Raw genomic sequence first — 22,925 nt, forward strand, 5'->3', positions numbered from 1 at the left:
GCATAGGTCCCTTACAAATCAACTTATCTTACACTGCATCATGTATTATAGTCTCCGGATCATACATTATCATTAGTAAGCTTCAGGGCAAGTAATAAACTTACCGATGCACCCCAGTCACACTCTCCTCCACAATACCGCGGATCTTTTTATAAACATTTGGGTATTTCTTATAGACCCAATGAGTTAAATCTCCTCCATCATCCAGGATCTAAGAAAAACAGAAGCTTGCCGTGATGTGAGGTTTAATAATTCTGCTTATTACATGAAATACAATCTATTTAAATAAAAGAAGAAGCTTCCATGTACCATGTTTGGCTGCCAACTATCACCATTCACTGAGCGATCAATGCACCACCAAAAATCATCTTCTGATTCTCCTTTCCATGCAAACACTGCAACACCTAAAAATATGGGGAAAAGAAGAGTAAAAGATGCATTTTCATGTCGATTTTTATGTACAACCTATTTCAAACCAACATGTACTTCAGTTTAGTAGTTTTCTCCGCTTATAGTAAAGTAACATATTTTTAAGAGAATTGTCCAGGTAGTCTGACATTGCTGGGTTATGGCTGGTTGCATTGCCTTTTATTCACACCAAGTGGCAGATCATGTATAAGCCTGCGCTCACACTTTAAAACCTAAATATGGTATATTTTACTGAACTGAAAAATGTACTATTGATCCCATAAGGACAACCAATTTTTGGATTTAAAGAAAATAATTTTTGTTTTTTTTTATCATTCCAAATGATGTAATGTTTTGGAGTTTTTGTGTAGAGGTCAATGAATGAGATCTAGGGACATGCAAAATTAAGCATTTCTATATGAAGTTACAAGCATAAAAACACACAATTCCTAACACTATGCTGGCATACTTCTGCATGCAATCACATTGTAGCTGCCCTAACAGGTAGACGCATGAAACAGCCCTAGGAATCTTTGCTAGACCTAGGACTGTCTGCATGGTGGTGCCAGCGGCTGGAACTGTAGTGATCACGGCTAAAAGGTACTCCGTCCCGTGTACAGTGCCGCCATCATGTTTCATGGAGGCAATGATGGGGTTCACTGATCTTGGCAGCTGTGGCAGTATACAACAGTATACTGAGACTAAGGGACGGCCCTATATCCCGTGCGAGAATCGCATTGCACTGCACGGACTGGCCTGCCACCTCTCCTGACCTGAGCAAGACAGCGAGATGGATTACTATGCAGCTGTCAAGCTCAGGTCAGGAGAGCTGACAGCCAGTACGAGGTTTACGGTGCAATTCTTGCATGAGAAATATGGCCGTCTGTCTCTGCCCTAAGGGTTGCAGTAAGATGACCAACGATCGCATCGCCGTGCACGGACTGGCCAGCCCCTCTCCTTACCGGAGATTGACGGCGTCATGTATTTCTATGCAGCTGTTACGCTCGGGTCAGTAGAGCCGCCGGCCTGTCTGTGCACTGCAATGCGATCGTCGGCCATGTTATACGTTCATCTGACTGCGTCCTAACTGTGACGTACGTTTTTGTCATTAGTTGAGAAGGTATTAAATTAATGAAAAGCTAACCCTTACAAAATAACTATTTCCCATAAAATTAAAAAATAAAAAAATCGATTCCCACTCTACTTAGAACACTGCATTATGCTATTTCTTTGTTGTTCCTCCTGGAAATCAATCAATGAATAACTATTAGTGGCCATTTTGCGACCCACTGGGACTTCTTGCTAAACATTACGACACAGTACAGACTGTGCAGGAACAGATCCCAAAGAAAGGTCCAAGGGGAACGTGCCAATTTACACATTTTTTCCAAGAGGAACAATAGAGGAATGGAACAATGGCATGGATGCTCTTAAATTTATATTGCATGTAGAAAACAAAAGGAAAATTAAAAAAAAGAAAAAACAGTTCCATGTCTGGGCACTGTTCTTCTGAGTATTTCTGCCCTCCTTTGTATCTTTTGCTATATTTATTTCTATTAAGTTTCTAAATAACACAATATAATTTATAAACAAACAATATAAAAAGATAAAAACACCATGGCCTTCTGTATCTTTTAGTTTAACCCTTGAAACCCACTTTACACCGAAATTTTGAACAAGAATTAAAAGGTGCTGTCTATACTGGACAACCCCTTCTTAAAGGGGGTTTTCCACAAACAAATTTCATTTTAATCAATAGGTCTTGGAATAATAATAATTAGAGGTCTTTAAAAAAAAATGTTCCTGTGCTGATAATCTTATAAATGTGCCCTTGCTGTGTACTGTGTAATGGCTGTGTCTTACCGTGCAGGAACATTGGCTGATCATACCACAGCTCCTGGGCAGGGGAGAACAAAAGAGTATACAGACAGGACAGCACGGGATCACAGCTGATTCTTTCTTGGAGGTAAAACATTTTTAAAAACAGGCAGGGAAATGTTTTATCTCACAAAAAGAATCAGCTGTGATCCCGTGCTGTAATGTCTGTATCCTCTCTATTCCTTCCCCCCCTAGAGCTGTGGTATGATCAGACCATGTCCCAGCACAGTTAAGGTACTGTCACACTTAGCGATGTACAGCGATCCCGACCAGCGATATGACGTGGTCAGGATCACTGGTGCATCGCTAAGTGGTCACTAGTGAGCTGCCACACAGGCAGATCTCACCAGCGACATAGCAGGGGTCAGTGGTCGCTACTTACCTGTCAGACGAGGTGATCCTGACGTCCTCCCGCCCGCGTCCACGCCTCGCTCGTCGGCGCCACAGGAAGCCCAGCAGGAAGCGCCCGACGAGAAACGGTCCAGGACATTCTCGCGCGATCAGCGATAACCAGCGGGGGAGCCGGTCGGAGGTAAGTATCAGACATAGCGATATCGCTAGCAATATCGCTATATCGTCACAAAAACCAGTGACGTTATAGCGATATTGCTAGCGATATCGCTTAGTGTGACAGGCCCTTTAGACACAGCAATTATACAGTACACAGCAGGGGCACATTTATAAGATTTTCTCAGCACAGGAACATACTTTTTAAACACATTAAATTGTGGCAATTATTATTATTCCAAGATGAATTGATTAAAATAAACTTTATAATTAACTTTGTTAGTGGGAAAATCCCTTTAAATGTTAAAATCCCCAAATAAAGTAAAAAAAAAAATATATACAACCCCTGGCAAAAATTATGGAATCACCGGCCTTGGAGGATGTTCTTTAATTTTGTAGAAAAAAGCAGATCACAGACATGGCACAAAACTAAAGTCATTTCAAATGGCAACTTTCTGGCTTTAAGAAACACTATAAGAAATCAAGAACAAAAAAATGTGGCAATCAGTAATGGTTACTTTTTTAAACCAAGCATAGGGGAAAAATTATGGAATCACTCAATTCTGAGGGAAAAAATTATGGAATCACCCTGTAAATTTTCATTCCCAAAACTAACACCTGCATCAAATTAGATCTGCTCGTTAGTTTGCATCTGAAAAGGAGTGATCACACTTTGGAGAGCTGTTGCACCAAGTGGACTGACATGAATCATGGCTTCAAAACAAGAGATGTCAATTGAAACAAAGGAGAAGATTATCAAACTCTTAAAAGAGGGTAAATCATCATGCAATGTTGCAAAAGATATTGGTTGCTCATAATCAGCTGTGTCTAAAATCTGGACAAAATACAAACAACATGGGAAGGTTGTTTAAGGCAAACATACTGGTAGACTAAGGAAGACATCAAAGCGTCAAGACCGGAAACTTAAAGCAATATTGTCTCCAAAACAGGAAATGCACAACAAAACAAATGAGGAACGAATGGGTGGAAACTGGAGTCAACGTCTTTGACAGAACTGTAATAAACCGCCTAAAGGAAATGGGATTTACATACAGAAAAGCTAAACGAAAGCCATCAATAACACCTAAACAGAAAAAAACAAGGTTACAAAGGGCTAAGGAAAAGCAATCTTGGACTGTGGATGACTGGATGAAAGTCATATTCAGTGATGAATCGCGAATCTGCATTCGGCAAGGTGATGATGCTGGAACTTTTGTTTGGTGCCGTTCCAAAGAGATTTATAAAGATGACTGCCTGAAGAGAACATGCAAATTTCCACAGTCATTGATGATATGGGGCTGCATGTCAGGTGAAGGCACTGGGGAGATGGCTGTCATTACATCTTCAATAAATGCACAAGTTTATCTTGATATTTTGGACACTTTTCTTATCCCATCAATTGAAAGGATGTTCGGGGATGATGAAGTCATTTTTCAAGATGATAATGCATCCTGCCATAGAGCAAAAACTGTGAAAACATTCCTTGATAAAAGACACATAAGGTCAATGTCGTGGCCTGCAAATAGTCCGGATCTCAATCCAACTGAAAATCTTTGGTGGAAGTTGAAGAAAATGGTCCATGACAAGGCTCCAACCTGCAAAGCTGATCTGGCAACAGCAATCAGAGAACGTTGGAGCCAGTATGATGAAGAGTACCGTTTGACACTCATTAAGTCCATGCCTCAGAGACTGCAAGCTGTTATAAAAGCCAGAGGTGATGCAACAAAATACTAGTGATGTGTTGGAATGTTTTTTTGTTTGTTTTTCATGATTCCATAATTTTTTCTCTCAGAATTGAGTGATTCCATAATTTTTTCCCTATGCTTGGTTAAAAAAATAACCATTGCTGACTACCACATTTTTTGTTCTTGATTTCTTTTAGTGTTTCTTAAAGCCAGAAAGTTGGCATTTGAGTTGACATTAGTTTTGTGCCATGTCTGTGATCTGCTTTTCTACAAAGTTAAACAACTGAATGAACATCCTCCAAGGCCGTTGATTCCATAATTTTTGCCAGGGGTTGTATGTAGATTCAGTGCTCAAAAAAATAAAGGGAACACTTAAACAACAGAATATAACTCCAAGTAAAACTTCTTTGAAATCAAGCTGTCCACTTATGAAGCAACACTGTTTGACAATCAATTTCACATGCTGTTGTACAAATGGAATAGACCACAGATGGAAATTATTGGCAATTATCAAGACACCCTCAATAAAGGAGTGGTTCTGCAGGTGGGGACCACAGACCACATCTCAGTATCAATGTTTTCTGGCTGATGTTTTGGACACTTTTGAATGCTGGTTGTGCTTTCGCACTCGTGATAGCATGAGACGGACTCTACAACCACACAAGTGGCTCAGGTAGTGCAGCTCATCCAGGATGGCACATCAATGCGAGCTGTGGCAAGAAGGTTTGCTTGGCTGTCAGCGTAGTATCCAGAAGCTGGAGGCGCTACCAGGAGGCAGGCCAGTACACCAGGAGACATGGAGGGGGCCGTAGCAGGGCAACAAACCAGCAGCAGGTCCACTAACTCAGCTGTTGTGAACACTTTTGACCTGGCTTCTGAGTTTGGGCTCCCTCTGGTGGTTGCTGCTGGTAATGAAGCTGGTCTGGCTGACAGAAGTCAATCACCTGAGCAGGATGATTGGAGGTCAGGTGTTACATACTGGAGTGATTTAAGTGAGCAACCTTCCCTCAGCTCTTGCCGGTGATTTGGTTTTCTTCCTGAGCTTTTGGAAGTCTGCTTGCCTCCTGCTTCATCCTGCATCTTTCAGATAAGCTATTTTGTCTGCTTGAATCTTTTTGCATTTTATCCATTTTTTGCTTTTCTCTGATTTCTGCCTGTGCTGGACTCTGTTTCATTTGCCACAGCTTATGTCAGTCTTTGCAGTATTTCTAATCCCCTGTTATATCAGCATCTTTTGTTTGCGTCCAGTTACATCAGAGTTCTGATTTAGTGGGGGAGAGGTCGTGTGCCCTCAGTATTTTTGCATATCAGACGTGTTGGAGTTTTTCTTAGGGTTTTTTGCATGATTGCTGACAGTATCCCCCATCTGTGGACGTCGTGCACTCAGACCATCCTCATGCAGTCGGTTTCTAACCGTTTGTGCACACCCATACACATTCGTGGCCTGCTGGAGGTCATTTTGCAGGGCTCTGGCAGTGCTCCTCCTGTTCCTCCTTGAACAAAGGGTGAGGTAGCGGTCCTGTTGCTGGGTTGTTGCCCTCCTACCGCCCCCTCCACATCTCCTGGTGTACTGGCCTGTCTCCTGGTAGCACCTCCAGCCTCTGGAAACTATGCTGACACAGCAAACCTTCTTGCCACAGCTCGCATTGATGTGCCATCCTGGATGAGCTGCACTACCTGAGCCACTTGTGTGGGTTGTAGAGTCTGTCTCATGCTACCACGAGTGTGAAAGCACAACCAACATTCAAAAGTGACCAAAACATCAGCCAGAAAGCATTGGTACTGAGATGTGGTCTGTGGTCCCCACTTGCAGAACCACTCCTTTATTGAGTATGTATTGATAATGGCCAATAATTTCCATTTGTTGTCTATTCCATTTGCACAACAGCAGGTGGAATTGATTGTCAATCAGTGTTGCTTCCCAAGTGGACAGTTTGATTTCACAGAAGTTTGATCTACTTGGAGTTATATTCTGTTGTTTAAGTGTTCCCTTAATTTTTTTGAGCAGTGTATATATTTGCGCCTCCCGAGTCGGCGTTGTTCCAGTGATATCGGTGCTGCGTATCTTGGTGGTCACATGACATTACATCAGGTGGCAGCTGATCAGCTGCAGCCTTCAAACTTACAGAACTGTATTAAATTTGATGTGGCAGAATTGTGAAGGCAGCAGCCACCAATGGGATGCAGCGCTCATATGACGTAAAAATCTCACTTGACCATTGGGAGACACAGCGCTGGAATAGATTTGGTCCAGAAGGTGAGTAAAAGTTTTTATTTATTTTAGCTGGAGTACTTTAGCATTTAAAAAGTATTGTTTATCAATGGACAACCCCTTTAAAACTTTTACGGTCAAGGATTAATAGTTACATTCTTCTAGTAAAATGGCTACATGAAGTAAGGACTTTGCCTATTGACCAAGATTTAAAACCTAAAATCATCATGTTGCCCATAAAGGAAAACAATTTAAGTTATAATGAAATTTCCTGAATACATTTGTGTCAGAGGTCTCCCTTTAATTTCCCCCAGCATTGGAGCAATTACACGTTAATTAACCCATTAGTGCTCAGGAGCTGAGCCCTCTCGCCATGCAGTAGATGCTGTCTCTGACAGGGGTATTAAAATAGTGTGGTTGCCAGTGCAGCGGCTTCCACTGGCCCACCCATGATGAAGTGATATGTAGGCAAGGAAAGCCATGTCGCTACCACCTGGGCACTCCTATGATGCCATCCCATGGGGCTAAGCTTCTAAGCAGGCTGTAATTTTCACTATATATGGTTATACTGTGACACTGCACTACATAGCATCAGTGATCAGACGACTGCAGTTTTACGTGTCCTTAAGGGATTAAAAAATAAAGGAAGAAAGACACTTTATATCGCTTGGAGAACTGATTGACAGGTTGGTCACACTCGTCAAATATAGTGTTTGACAAGTGTGACCAACTTTTTACTATTGAGGCCGTCTATGCGGCATCAGTAGTAAAAAGATCTAATGTTAAAAATAATTAAAAAAAAAAAAATCGTGTTATATTCACCTTCCGACATCCCGCGCAGCGTCCCCAGGCCTCCGCGATGCTCCGGCAGGTCCTGTTCCCAGTGATGCATTGCGGCAATGACCTTTGATGACGTCGCAGTCTCGTGAGACCGCTACAGCATCACGAGACGCGACGTCAGCAAAGATCATCGCAATGCATCACTGGGAACGGGAGCTGCCGCGTGTATCGCTGAAGCCTGGGGATGCTGCGCAGGACGCTGGATGGTGAATATAACCAGATTTTTTTTATTTTAATTCTATTTTTTACAGGGATATGGTACCCACAGCCCGGAGGACAGTCTCCTCTCCTCCAGACCCTGGGTACCATCCGCAAATGTTCTGCTTACTTTCCGCATGGTATGCACAGCCACATGCGGGAAGTAAGCGGAACAATGCATTCCTATGGGTGCAGAATTGCCGCGATTCCGCAAATTAATGAGCATGCTGCGGATTTTTCCGCAATGCGATTCCGCCGCGGGAAAATCCGCAGCATTAGCACAGCATTGCGGAATCCCATAGGATTGCATGGGATGCTGTGTTTTTTTGCATTTTCGCGGCAAAATCGCGCTGTAAAAAACACGAAAAAACCTGAATGTGTGAACGCAGCCTTATAGTAGGTACACTGCAACTGTGAGATACAGTCTAAAAGAATAATCCAGAAAATTACATTGTATGATTTTTACATAATTAATTAGCATTTTATTGCATGAAATAAGTATTTGATACAATAAAAAAGCAGAACTTAATATTTTGGTGCAGAAACCTTTGTTTGCAATTACAGAGGTCAAATGTTTCCTGTAGTTCTTGACAGAGTTTGCACACACTACAGCAGGAATTTTGGCCCTCTCTGCCATACAGATCTTCTCTAGATCTTTCAGGTTTCGGGGCTCTTGCTGAGTAACATTGAGATTCAGCTCCCTACAAAGATTTTCTATTGGGTTCAGTTCAGTCTGTTTGAGACTGTGGTCGCAGCTCTCTTCAGGTCATTGATCAGGTCCTTACGTGTAGTTCTGGGCTGATTCCTTACCTTTCTCAGAGTCATCTTTACCCCACAAGATCTAGCATTGAGCCCCAGACTGAGGAAAATTGACATTCATCTTGTGTTTCTTCAATTTTCTAATAACTGTGCCAAAAATTGTTGCTTTCTCACCAAGCCGCTTGCCTATTGTCCTGTAGCCCATCCCAGCCTTGTGCAGCTCTACAATTTTGTCCCTGGTGTCCTTAGACAGCTCTTTGGTCTTGGCCATGGTGGAGAGGTTGGAGTGTGATTGTGTGGAAAGGTATCTTTTTTACAGGTAACGAGTTCAAACAAGTGCAATTAATACAGGTAATGTGTGCAGAGACGGAGGGCTTGTTAAAGAAAAACTAAGAGGTCTGTGAGAGCCAGAATTCTTGCTGGTTGGTAGGTGATCAAATATTATTTTATGCAGTAAAATGCAATTTAATTATCTAAAAATCATACAATGTGATTTTCTGTTTTTTTATTTTTAGATTCTGTCTCTTAAAGTTGACGTGTACCTACGATAAAAATGACAGTCCTCTCCATACTTTGTAGGTGGGAAAACTTGCAAAATCAGCAGTGTATCAAATACTTATCTTCCCCACTGTATGTAATCCAAATTGGTATCAATAAAACTATCAGCGTGCCAACAATCACTCACACATCTCCACTGACAGAAAAAAATTGTTATAGGTCTTGAAAAAAAGGCCAACACAAATCCAAATTTTATTTATTTTTTTACAAACGTCTAAATTTATTTTTAACATGTAAAGGAAAAAAAACATCTACGCAAACTCAAGATCTCTGTAATCATATTGAGGATGAAGTCTCCAGATCATCTTTAGCATACAGTGAACACCATAAATACAAAATTCAAAAAACAATTGGCAGAGTTTGTTTTTTTTTCACCAACTAACCCAAAGGGTATTTTTTCGTTTTTCATTGTATGGTAAAATGAATGGAGATAAATAAAACTACAACAAACTATCCCTGTCATGGCTAAATTGATAGAAAAATAAAGTTATCGCTCTTGGAAGAGAGGGAGATAAAAATGCAAACGTAAAATTAAAATTGGCTGCAAAATCAAGGGGATAAAAGAGAAATGTCACTTTTATTAAACTAATTTTCCAAAATACTTCTAGCCCCCGTTACACACTGCGATATAGCTAGCAATATCGCTGTAAAGTCACCGATTTTGTGACGTTGCAGCGATATTGCTAGCGATATCGCTGCATGTGATACTTACTGTACCTCCGACCCGCTCCCCCGCTGATCAGCATTGGTCGCGCAAGAAGGTCCTGGACCATTTCTCGTCGGGCGCTTCCTGCCGCGCTTCCTGTGGCGCCGACGAGCGAGGCGTGTACGCGGGCGGGAGGACGTCAGGATCGCCGCGTCTGACAGGTAAGTAGCGACCCCTGCGATGTCGCTGGTGAGATCAGCCTGTTTGGCAGCTCACTAGCGACCACTTAGCGATGCACCAGCGATCCATATCGTTGTCGGGATCGCTGGTGCATCGCTAAGTGTAACGATACCCTCAGATCCCAGACACAAACAATCTCTGTCTACCTAATCAGAGTTAATTGTTGATTAGATCGAGGAAGCACAGAATAGCAAACTATGCCAACAGGGAACGGATTAAGGCCGGAGTCACACTGGCGAGGAATACGGGAGAGTGAGAGGCGCAAAAAGCCCGCATTAGACACGGACAAATGATTTTCTATGGAGTCACTCGCACCAGGCGTATATTTCTCCTCCGTATCCTACGCTGCGTGCCACTCGCAGCATGCTGCGATTGTCAGCGTACTACGCCCGTAGTACGCCAATGCAAGTCTATGGGTGCGCAAAAAATACGCATTACACACGGAACACACGTGTGACCTGCGAGCAATACGCAGGTCTTTTGGCTGGTGAACAGGAAATGGGCCAATCCATCATCAGGAAGCCTAGACATGCAAATGAGGTCAAAAAGCGCTCCAGACATCCAGGAAGTACGCCTCCACGGAGTACAGCAGCAGCATGGCGTCCACATATATTAATGTAGAGCTCCTCATTGTGCTGGTGCAGGAGCGTCCAGAAATATGGGACCCACGCGACGCAAACTATGCGAACCGCACAAGAAAGGAGGCGTCATGGAGGCGCATCTGTCGCCAGATGTACCATGACTTTGGTGACAGACCACGTGATGAGCAGCATAAAATTCGTAAGTGCAACCATAAAAATATAATTAACCTTAGCGCGCACTATAAAAGGAATCTACAATCAGCCCCCCCCCCTTCCTGTGCATGTATTTTTATTAGCCTCATGAGGCCGTTACATTAGGATGTGACACGTGGCTTCACACAGCCATAATTAGGGGTTAGGCCACAAGCTCCTCATCCTCCTAGCCACTAAAATTAGTTTCAGGGGAGCTAATGAGACCCTGGGTATCGGCACAATTACATATGCCACCATGGGTAGAACGCACACCCCATAAGGATCCATGCCTAGACTACTGTTTGAAAATGTGACCTCTCAAATATCTGATTTTGACAATCTTTCCTGTCACATTGCAGTGGAAGATGTGATGAAACGGTGGAGAAGCATCCGGGACCAGTACCGGCGGGAACGCCAGCAGCGGTCCAGGAGTGGGGATGCTGGCCATGTCAAGCGCAAATATATCTACTATGACCGGCTGAACTTCCTCGCCCCAATTCTGGCTCTGAGACCGTAAGTACATACCTCACACCACATGACACAAAAACATTACACAAATACTTTACAGGGACAAAAATATTGATGTATTTTTGCCTCTGTTCTATTTCATAACAGAACTCAATCCAACCTTACGGATCGAGGAACGGCCTCAGAAGCTGAGCCCATTATAGATCCTGTAGGGGATGAGGTGGCTGGCCCATCTTCTCCCCCTACAAGAAGGATGGCTGAAGAGGAGGCTTCACCAGAACACACAATGGCTGCCCTACACAACACACCACCAGGACGGTCTGCAGCTGCAACCTCACCCATCCTGGAAGAGATGGGCAACTTGAGCAGCAGCCCAACTGCCCAGATCAGGCCCTCCCCACAGGCTGCTCTAGCAACAAGGCGAATAAGAAGAAGGCGCCAGGTCAACATTCAAGAGAGCAGGACCAATGTGGACACTGGGGTGCTGAATTACTTGTCCAGAGTCACTACAGATGATGGTGAGGAGGCCTATGCACGTAGCCTCACCCTTTATCTCCGTGCCCTTACCCGTGAGGTCAGGCTCCGTATTAGGGGGTGTATTCAGATCCTGCTTGATGCAAGCACCCCCCCCAATACCCCATATGAGGTGTTTGAATTTCTGGAGAGGTGGCAGCTCTCACCAAGAAATTTAATGTGCATGAAACCATCCACACAGATGCTTGCTCAAGCAGGGTCTGAGCAGCCCCTAATACGTGGGCCAACACCTCAACCCCTTCCTCCCCCTACCCATCCTTCTATTCCGCAGTCCCAAATGTCTTCATCAAGCCAACCCCACCAATATGGCCACTTGTACCCACCCAGTGTTGGAGGCTGGTCCCAACCTGGTTGGGGACGATCTGGCTATCTTGGTGGGTATGAGCCACGGGCCTACCAGAGCCAACAAGAAGCCCCTCACCATCATCATTATTACTCTGGCCAGTATCACCAACAGGCCCAGGAGGCTGGACAACAACAGCATCATGGGCAACAGTATGGCCCCACACAGGGCGATCTTGGCCACAATGTCCAGCAGCACCCACAGGCTGTTCCTCCCCGTTCCCCTTCCCCTACATATGAGGATTTATGATTCAAAATTTTGGAGATGTCCAGTAACAGGTAACTGGTGCTTCTAATCTAGACAAAAAAACAGGTGTTCTCCTTCACCAACATTTAGAACATAATTTAACACTCACATTTTTAAACAATGTTTTCCAAACATATGAAACAATCCATCATGACAGGCAACGCTACCTCACGCCTTTCACACAGATATTACATGTGTGTATAAAAGAGAAGATTTAAATGCGCTATACTGTTACCTGAAAGGATGAAAATACACTAATCACTTGCTAATGCATAGTAAAGGCGTGCTTGCCTTTAGTTAAGTAGTCAACTTTGTTATTAGCATTCTCTAGTAAACCAATTTGAGGCGACCAGCATTCTCAATATCACGCTCTCTCAATGTCTTAACAAGTGAGTTTTGTATTTTCATCCTTTCCAGTATAGCATGCTTAAATATTGTCTGTTCTACAGACAGGTAATATCTCTGTGAAAGATGTGAGGTAGCCTTGCCTGTCATGGTGGAATCTTTCTATGATTGGAAAACATTATGAGGAAATGTGAGTGTTATCTTATTGACTTTATTTTGGTGATGGAGCTCACCCTTTGTTGCCTAATCAAGGTTAATGTAGGCATGCAGCAATGTTGTTATTGCATAATGGTTGTTGCAGTTTTTTTCTGTAATGTTAATGTTACACCAAGTTAAAGAAGGCCCAAAGGGTCATTTTGGCCATTGCCAAATTTGTGTTATGGCAAAATTATGTTTGCCTTTAAAAAAAAAAAACAAAAAAAAAAAAAGGCAAAACTAAAAATTTGTCTACTCTAGTTAACGTCTCTGTGTGATTTCTCACTATCCCTCACAACATACTAACAGACACCAACCAATGCAAAGAAACACTCATAGAATCATAAAAAGGCTTGAGTAATATATATTTAGACCCACTTTGAAACAAAAAAATTATAACATAGACACAGCATTCTCTTGCCAAGAAGTTGCCCCCTCAGGTGAGATAAAGTAATTCGTGAATATATCACGCACTTTGAGGCCAGAGAGCGGTCTATGTTGAGGGATGATAGGTGGTCTCACCCTGCGCACATTGTCCGGCCTACGCACAACACCATCAGAGGAGGAACAATCATGTATCCTGGTGAAGTTATGCAGAACAACACAGGCTTTGACAACTTCATTCACATTTTGCTCACTCAACTGAATGGCAGACTGGAGTACCCGCCATTTGGCACAAAGAATCCCAAAGGAACACTCCACCAGTCGCCTAGCACGTGATAGGCGCAAGTTAAAAATTCTGCGCCTGTGGTCAAGGTTGCGCCGGGGATATGGCCTCATGACATTACGTGATAACTGAAAGGCCTCATCTGCCACAAGGACATAAGGGACTGATTGTTCGGGGGAGCCTGGTAGCTGGCGTGGTGGTGGGAGATCCAACTGGTTGGTGCGTAGCCGCCGACCCATTATGGAAGTATTGAAGACTCTAGAGTCTCCCGTCCTTCCATAGGCCCCAATGTCAACAATCATAAACTTGTATTGAGGGTCTACCAGAGCCAACAATACAACAGAAAAGTATTGCTTATAATTGAAGAATTGGGAGCCTGAGTTCGGCGGCTTACGCACCCTGATATGTTTGCCATCCAGGGCCCCAATACAATTTGGAAACTGGCAGTCCTCCTCAAAGTCCCGTGAAATCCTTAACCAGTCTTCCATCCTGGGCTCGGGTAGGACCACCTGATGGAGTTTTGTCCAGATTTCTGCACATGTAGACCTCACTATGCCTGAAATGGTTGACTTTCCAATGAGAAACTCATGGTGGAGGGCGGCATAAGACAGGCCAGTGGACAGGAAGCTGTCGAACAACAGAAATAGTACAGGTTAGAAAGGGGAAAGTAAAAAAAAATCAGTTACATGCCGACCAAACTTGGTAGGGAATGATAGAGAAGAACACACACATATTTGGTGGCACAATGACTAAGTGATATGCAGTACATATTAGATGTAACATTCTGCTGTGTCAGGTGAAACATATTTTGAGGAAGATGAGGGTATTAAACTTTGTCCAAGAAGGCCAAAAAACATAAATTAACACACACATTATGAACATAGAGAATGTGGTCGTGGAGTACATACCGTATTGTGAGTAGAAGTCGCTCCTCTGCAGATATGGCTTGGCGCATCCTAGTGTCCTGAAAGGTGATCCCAGGGCGCACTGTCTCCAAGAGGCGATCAAATGTGGAAATGCTCATTCGACAGTACTGGTAAAATTTCTCCGGATGCTCCCGCAGAGACGAATAGAGGCGGTGAAAATGACCTCTTGTGAGTCGTTGCCTCAAAAGTGGATGTACCCACATGCGTCTCCTCCTCCGCGGATCCACTATCACAGGATATGGTTGGCCAAAGCGCCGTGACAAAAGCCAGGTAAAGAGAACCTGCTCGGTTGTATTGAATGTCAGACCCTCGGCCATGCTGCACAAACACCAACACACCTCGTGAAAGCAAGGTGACAAATGTACAGAATGTAGGCATCCACCTGTTTCTGAGTGTCTAAATAGGGTGCAGGCTAATGATTTAAATTGTTTGCAGGCCTCAAAACCGTTAAATGTCCATTTTGCAAGGCTGCAAGAAAATCTCGCCATACGGATTGCATACGGATGCCACACGGATTACTTACGGATGCACACATGGGCAAAATACGCGACCACACCTTGCTTACGGATGACCTACGGAGCACTGTTTAGGGGTCATTGATCCGTATTACGCATGTAAAATACGGAGCGTATTTTGCGCAGGTTAGTGTGACTCCAGCCTTAGGCAAACTCCGCATGTGTTGCGGCTGTAACAGCCGCAAAACAGTAACCGCAGGGACTCAAACATATCTCAGCAAGCCCAAGATACTCTGATGTTATCCGAGCATACTTGCTCATGACCACTCCTCACCTATCGCTGTCTTCTCCAGCATCCAGCACCATTCCAGTCCTCTTCTAAGTAGTGTCACCATTCTTCAGACTTTTCGGGTCACACTGCGTCAGAACGAGGCTCCATGAGCTTACATTGTAATAGACTTATGGCTCATGCAAAGAGCTTATTCACACAAGGGTATCTACGGTACAAGTTCTGTAATTGCGAGAAAGAGGAGCAGCACTCGGGCCAATGCTATTCAAAGAAGCACTGCAGATGAGCGATTCTTTTTTTCACTGTGTGACAACAAAATCGCAGCAGAAATGAAATTCTTCCGTTAATTGCATGTGTCTCACCCCACTCTAGCCTATGGATGTGGAAAAAAAACAGGACACCATATTGAGCCACAGTATAGCATCCGAATTTTAGATACATCGCAATTCTGTAGCATAGGAAACTATAAATACTTCTGTAAATAGCAAAATGGACCTCATACGGATGACAAGGGAGAAAAAAATTGCACAACTTTTCTGGATGAAACTATGACCAGTTTTTATTTTTATTTTGTGCTACCTCACATCTTTCACACAGATATTACCTGTCTGTAGAACAGACAAGATTTAAGCATGCTATACTGGAAAGGATGAAAATACAAAACTCACTTGTTAAGACATAGAGAGAGCGTGATATTGAGAATGCTGGTCGCCTCAAATTGGTTTACTAGAGAATGCTAATAACAAAGTTGACTACTTAACTAAAGGCAAGCACGCCTTTCCTATGCGTTAGCAAGTGACTAGTGTATTTTCATCCTTTCAGGTAACAGTATAGCGCATTTAAATCTTCTCTTTTATACACACATGTAATATCTGTGTGAAAGGCGTGAGGTAGCGTTGCCTGTCATGATGGATTGTTTCATATGTTTGGAAAACATTGTTTAAAAATGTGAGTGTTAAATTATGTTCTAAATGTTGGTGAAGGAGAACACCTGTTTTTTTGTCTAGATTAGAAGCACCAGTTACCTGTTACTGGACATCTCCAAAATTTTGAATCATAAATCCTCATATGTAGGGGAAGGGGAATGGGGAGGAACAGCCTGTGGGTGCTGCTGGACATTGTGGCCAAGATCGCCCTGTGTGGGGCCATACTGTTGCCCATGATGCTGTTGTTGTCCAGCCTCCTGGGCCTGTTGGTGATACTGGCCAGAGTAATAATGATGATGGTGAGGGGCTTCTTGTTGGCTCTGGTAGGCCCGTGGCTCATACCCACCAAGATAGCCAGATCGTCCCCAACCAGGTTGGGACCAGCCTCCAACACTGGGTGGGTACAAGTGGCCATATTGGTGGGGTTGGCTTGATGAAGACATTTGGGGCTGCGGAATAGAAGGATGGGTAGGGGGAGGAAGGGGTTGAGGTGTTGGCCCACGTATTAGGGGCTGCTCAGACCCTGCTTGAGCAAGCATCTGTGTGGATGGTCTCATGCGCATTAAATTTCTTGGTGAGAGCTGCCACCTCTCCAGAAATTCAAACACCTCATATGGGGTATTGGGGGGGGTGCTTGCATCAAGCAGGATCTGAATACACCCCCTAATACGGAGCCTGACCTCACGGGTAAGGGCACGGAGATAAAGGGTGAGGCTACGTGCATAGGCCTCCTCACCATCATCTGTAGTGACTCTGGACAAGTAATTCAGCACCCCAGTGTCCACATTGGTCCTGCTCTCTTGAATGTTGACCTGGCGCCTTCTTCTTATTCGCCTTGTTGCTAGAGCAGCCTGTGGGGAGGGCCTGATCTGGGCAGTTGGGCTGCTGCTCAAGTTGCCCATCTCTTCCAGGATGGGTGAGGTTGCAGCTGCAGACCGTCCTGGTGGTGTGTTGTGTAGGGCAGCCATTGTGTGTTCTGGTGAAGCCTCCTCTTCAGCCATCCTTCTTGTAGGGGGAGAAGATGGGCCAGCCACCTCATCCCCTACAGGATCTATAATGGGCTCAGCCTCTGAGGCCGTTCCTCGATCCGTAAGGTTGGATTGAGTTCTGTTATGAAATAGAACAGAGGCAAAAATACATCAATATTTTTGTCCCTGTAAAGTATTTGTGTAATGTTTTTGTGTCATGTGGTGTGAGGTATGTACTTACGGTCTCAGAGCCAGAATTGGGGCGAGGAAGTTCAGCCGGTCATAATATATATATTTGCGCTTGACATGGCCAGCATCCCCACTCCTGGACCGCTGCTGGCGTTCCCGCTGGTACTGGTCCCGGATGCTTCTCCACCGTTTCATCACATCTTCCACTGCAATGTGACAGGAAAGATTGTCAAAATCAGATATTTGAGAGGTCACATTTTCAAACAGTAGTCTAGGCATGGGGCCTTATGGGGTGTGCGTTCTACCCATGGTGGCATATGTAATTGTGCCGATACCCAGGGTCTCATTAGCTCCCCTGAAACTAATTTTAGTGGCTAGGAGGATGAGGAGCTTGTGGCCTAACCCCTAATTATGGCTGTGTGAAGCCACGTGTCACATCCTAATGTAACGGCCTCATGAGGCTAATAAAAATACATGCACAGGAAGGGGGGGGGGGCTGATTGTAGATTCCTTTTATAGTGCGCGCTAAGGTTAATTATATTTTTATTTGCACTTACGAATTTTATGCTGCTCATCACGTGGTCTGTCACCAAAGTCATGGTACATCTGGCGACAGATGCGCCTCCATGACGCCTCCTTTCTTGTGCGGTTCGCATAGTTTGCGTCGCGTGGGTCCCATATTTCTGGACGCTCCTGCACCAGCACAATGAGGAGCTCTACATTAATATATGTGGACGCCATGCTGCTGCTGTACTCCGTGGAGGCGTACTTCCTGGATGTCTGGAGCGCTTTTTGACCTCATTTGCATGTCTAGGCTTCCTGATGATGGATTGGCCCATTTCCTGTTCACCAGCCAAAAGACCTGCGTATTGCTCGCAGGTCACACGTGTGTTCCGTGTGTAATGCGTATTTTTTGCGCACCCATAGACTTGCATTGGCGTACTACGGGCGTAGTACGCTGACAATCGCAGCATGCTGCGAGTGGCACGCAGCGTAGGATACGGAGGAGAAATATACGCCTGGTGCGAGTGACCCCATAGAAAATCATTTGTCCGTGTCTAATGCGGGCTTTTTGCGCCTCTCACTCTCCCGTATTCCTCGCCAGTGTGACTCCGGCCTTAGTGTTATTCTCACAATGCCTCATTAAGCACTCCTTTTGGCACATCCATAAATTAAGAGAAAGTCAGGTTTTCCCACAGCTAAAGCCAATAGACGAGAATATCAAGCTATAAAAACAACATTCAGATGGTTACACAATGCGGCCACTGTTCTGCTTGGTTTACACAGACGTTGTGCAGGCAAGTACTTGGATCAGAAACCATGATCATGCTCCCTGGCATTCCTGGCAGGCTTACCCTTCTATTAAAGAGGGACTTCAAGGTGACTGTAATACTGGGACTTAAAAACATCTATTCAACTTGCCAGTAACTTGCTACCTTACATTTTCAGAGCTGAGATTTGGCTGTAAAAAAAACTGCCTGCAGAGTGCACAGGATTAAATTTATTTCCAAAAATGAGACTGTGAATAAGGAAATTATGTAAGATAACAAGGTATAAAGAAGAAAAAGTCAAAAAGGGTGCTAGTCATGGGGGGCTAGTCAGGGTAAAGAATAAAAGTTTGAGTTTAGAGAGCCAAAAAAAACTGTCCAATTTGCCAAATTTTTGAAAAATTCCCTGAACATCCTCTACGAGTGATGTACTGAATACCGTATTTTTCGGACTATAAGACGCACCTTTTTCCTCCAAAATATGGAGTAAAATGGGGGGGTGCGTCTTATAGTCTGGATGTACCTGCTCTGGCTGTAGTGAGGAGGTGGAAGAGCGGCAGCGGCGGAGCAGCAGGTCACAGGAGGTGGGAGCCAGCTGCTGCGGCTAAAGTCTTTGCCCGCTACTAAAGAGAAGATAAATAGCTCTCTGTATTTATCAGCATTGAGGACACCATTAATCTTGAACAAATCCAGAATGCCATTTGCTAAAATGCAGCCCCAAATTTGCAATGAACCTCCATCATGCTTCACTGTTGCCTGCACTGTTGCCATGGTTCACTATTGCCTCCTGACACTCATTATTGTACTTGATCTGATCTCCAATCCTGCAGCGAACAAACTGCCTTCTGTTACACCCACGTTTTATATTTTGACTCATCAGTCCAGAGCACCTGTGTCATGATCCCAGTGCAGGTTTTTGAGCTGCATGTCAGGGGTTAATGTCTGGAGCTCAGTGCAGGTTTTGACCTGCACACCTGGGGTTAATGATTGTGGCCTCTCTATGGTTCTGGGAGAGCTTCTTAAACCCCTGGGAAGATCCAATCCCTGCCAGTTATACTTTTGCCTTTGGCCTAGTGTGCTGACCCCTGTGTGCCTGTTTGTTGCTATAGCTTGTTTATATGGTTCTGACCCGGTTCTGTTCACCGTTGTGAGTTTGCCTGTTGATTTTGTACTGCGCTACCCTCTCTGTGTATGACTCGTTGCCTGTTATCTGACTACTCTCCGCTCGCGTCTCTTGTACATTGCAGCTATCTCTGTGTGTGACTCATTGGCTACGTCCTGACTATCCTCCCTGTCTATGCCCCTTGGTAACTTTGTCTCGCAGTTACCCTGCTAGGAGTTCCCTTGCAGCTCCTTGCTCTCTGGAGTTTAGGCCACGCCCCCAGCAGTCACGTGCTTCAGGTCCTGCTGTTCTGAAGTATACACCTATTCGGCTGCTGCCCACTCCACAGGTATCTTTGGACACAGTTCTATTTACTCAGGACACGCGCACTGGCTCAGTGAGCAAGCTCAGTGCGGTGTTCCTGACAACCTGCCTCCAATTTTCTGCACCCTAGTGCCCTATGTTCTCTAGCACAGTTGAGTCACAGGATCTTGTTTCCATGTTGGATGTAGGGTTTTTAACTGCAATTCTTCCATTAAGACAACTTCTGGTCTAACTTCACAGAACAGTACTTGGGTGTAACTGAGTACAACTGCTGCTGCCAGTTCTGAGCTGATGGCACTTGTGGACATCATCCAATTTCAAAGTGGCGCAAGCATGATGTGTTTTTCATCTGCTGCACTAAGTTTCTTTGATCAACCCCTGCATCTACAGTCCTCAACGTTAACTATTTCTTGGTGTTTTATCAGAAGAGTTTGAACAGCACATCTTAAAGCCCTAATCTGCCTGGAAGTGTTTGCCAGGGAGAGACCTTGCTGATGCTGCATAACTACCTTCTGTCTTGCCATATTGTATGACATGAAAAAAGTCCTCATGTTAGCATGGAGAAGATTCGTGGATAATACCTGTGCTGCTGTAAAAAGTCTGATTCAAACAATTCAGAGATAAAAGATGATGGTTTATTCACTCTCAACGCGTTTCAAAGCCCTTGGACTTCTTCCTCAGGAGATGATATCATCAACAATGTATTATCCATGAATCTTCTCCATGATAACACTACATTTGTGGTCACCAGCTTGACCAGTGGAGCTGCAGCAGTTGCCTACTCTGATGAGTTTGCATATGCTAACCCAAAGACATATATGGTGAGTGCAATCTGATTATTTGCTGTATTTTATCCATCGGATAAAACCCTATCTGCGCTTCTCTCCTTCAGTTTGTTTCTCTATTATGAAAAAAGTCCTGGAATTGTTGATATGGCCCCCACAGACCACATATCTCAACATCATCAAGTCTATCTGTGATTGCATGAAGCAACAGAAGGATTTGCTCAAATCTACATCTACAGAAGATCTGTGGTTATTTCTCCAAGATGTTTGGAGCAACCTCCCACCCGAAGAACTATATACAAGCGTACCTAGAAGAACTGATGCTGTTCTGAAGGTAAAAGGAGGTGACACAAAATATTGATAGGATCTAAATTTCTTTTGTTCAGTCACTTTTGATATTTGATAAAAATAAACTATTAATACTTTTAATTTTTAAAGCAATTTTACTTTGCAACATTTTTTTTCGACATCTGCCTAAAATGTTTGCACAATACTGTTTGTATATTAAAAATGAGAACTAGTCCCATACTCACTTTTGAAATCCCTCATCACTCCAGCAGAAATCCATCTTTCTATACTAAGCTGCAGCGATGAAGTCATGACCACAGCATACTAATTACTGCGGAGGTGACGTACAATCCATAATGACATCATACTGTGTCACGTGTCAATTACAGCATGTCATCACACGGCAGTCATGTATACAAAGACTGGCACTGTGCAGATTATACCCAGATGGTTTCAAAATAATGAAATACGGAGGTTCTGGGTTCGGATGGACTTCTGTCTGACACACTTCAGTAATATTGTGAACAGGCTTATGTGTTACTTCCCCAGGAAATAGAGTCATATGAAACTTGGCATAAAAGGAGAGCATTCCTATGATGTTTTGTGGATATTCATAGTCAGATCAAGATGGGGATTTAACACCTCCCACGAATGTGGATGCAAATATGGCCAATATATTTCTGTCTTTCTTGAAGACATTTAGCTTGATTAATTAGTAATAATTTACATTTTATTCTTTACAAGTACTAGAGACAGAACAGGCAAAAAGTTTGTGTTTTATTTTAAGATGCCTAAAGAATATATTAAAATGCTCATAAACTCTATTTAACCCCTTCACACCCGAGCCTGTTTTTGCCTTCGTGACCGGGCCAATTTTTTCAATTCTGACCAGTGTCACTTTATGAGGTCATAACTCTAGAACGCTTCAACGGATCCTACTGATTCTGACATTGTTTTCTCATGACATATTGTACTTCATGATGGTGGTAAAAATTTTTAGGTATGAGCTGCGCTTATTTGTTAAAAAAATCAAAATTTGGCGAAAATTTAGAAAATTTTGCAATTTTCAAACTTTTAATTTTTATGCCCTTAAATCAGAGAGTGATATCGCACAAAATAGTTAATAAATAACATTTCCCACATGTCTACTTTACATCTGCACAATTTTGGAAACATAATTTTTTTTTTTTTTAGGAAGTTATAAGGGTTAAAAGTTGACCAGCGATTTCTCATTTTTACAACAAAATTTGCAACACCATTTTTTTTAGGGACCACCTCACATTTGAAGTGAGTTTGGGGGGTCAATATAACAAAAAATACCCAAAAGTGACACCATTCTAAAAACTGCACCTCTCAATGTACTCAAAACCACATTCAAGAAGTTTATTAACCCTTCAGGTGCTTCACATGAATTAATGGAATATGGAAGGAAAAAATAAACATTTAACTTTTTTTCACAAACATTTTACTTCAAAACCATTTTTTTTTATTTTCACAAGTGTAAAAAGAGAAAATGAACCACAAAATTTTTTGTGCAATTTCTCCCGAATACGCAGATACCCCGTATGTGGGGCTAAACCACTGTTTGAGCACACGGCAGAGCTCAGAACGGAAGGAGCGCCGTTTGACTTTTTCAATGCAGAATTGGCAGGAATTGAGATCGGATGCCATGTCGCATTTGGAGAGCCCCCGATGTACCTAAACAGTGGAAACCCCCCACAAGTGACCCCATTTTGGAACCTAGACCCCTTAAAGAACTTATCTAGATGTGTTGTGAACACTTTGAACCACCAAGTGCTTCACAGAAGTTTATAACGTAGAGCCATGAAAATAAAAATTCATTTTTTTCCCACAAAATGACCTTTTAGCCCCCAATTTTTATTTTCACAAGGGTAACAGGAGA

The 22,925-nt window shown here is 43.5% G+C and overlaps 1 protein-coding gene across 2 annotated transcripts in view; it reads right to left on the reverse strand.

Moving 5' to 3' along the window:
- The window catches only part of AHCYL1 (adenosylhomocysteinase like 1), a 118,455-nt gene that overhangs the window by 47,973 nt on the left and 47,557 nt on the right, over positions 1-22,925 (reverse strand). For both annotated transcript variants that reach the window (XM_073542438.1, XM_073542439.1), the window contains exons 6-7: positions 310-404; positions 105-211 (exon numbers count right to left, since the gene is read on the reverse strand). In XM_073542438.1, coding sequence (XP_073398539.1) covers positions 105-211; positions 310-404 — 202 coding nt within the window. The remainder of the gene's footprint in view (positions 1-104; positions 212-309; positions 405-22,925) is intronic.

The sequence above is a fragment of the Dendrobates tinctorius genome, unplaced genomic scaffold, assembly GCF_039654945.1.
Source record: "Dendrobates tinctorius isolate UK_male_01 unplaced genomic scaffold, ASM3965494v1 ptg000127l, whole genome shotgun sequence".
Classification (NCBI taxonomy): Eukaryota; Metazoa; Chordata; class Amphibia; order Anura; family Dendrobatidae; genus Dendrobates; species Dendrobates tinctorius.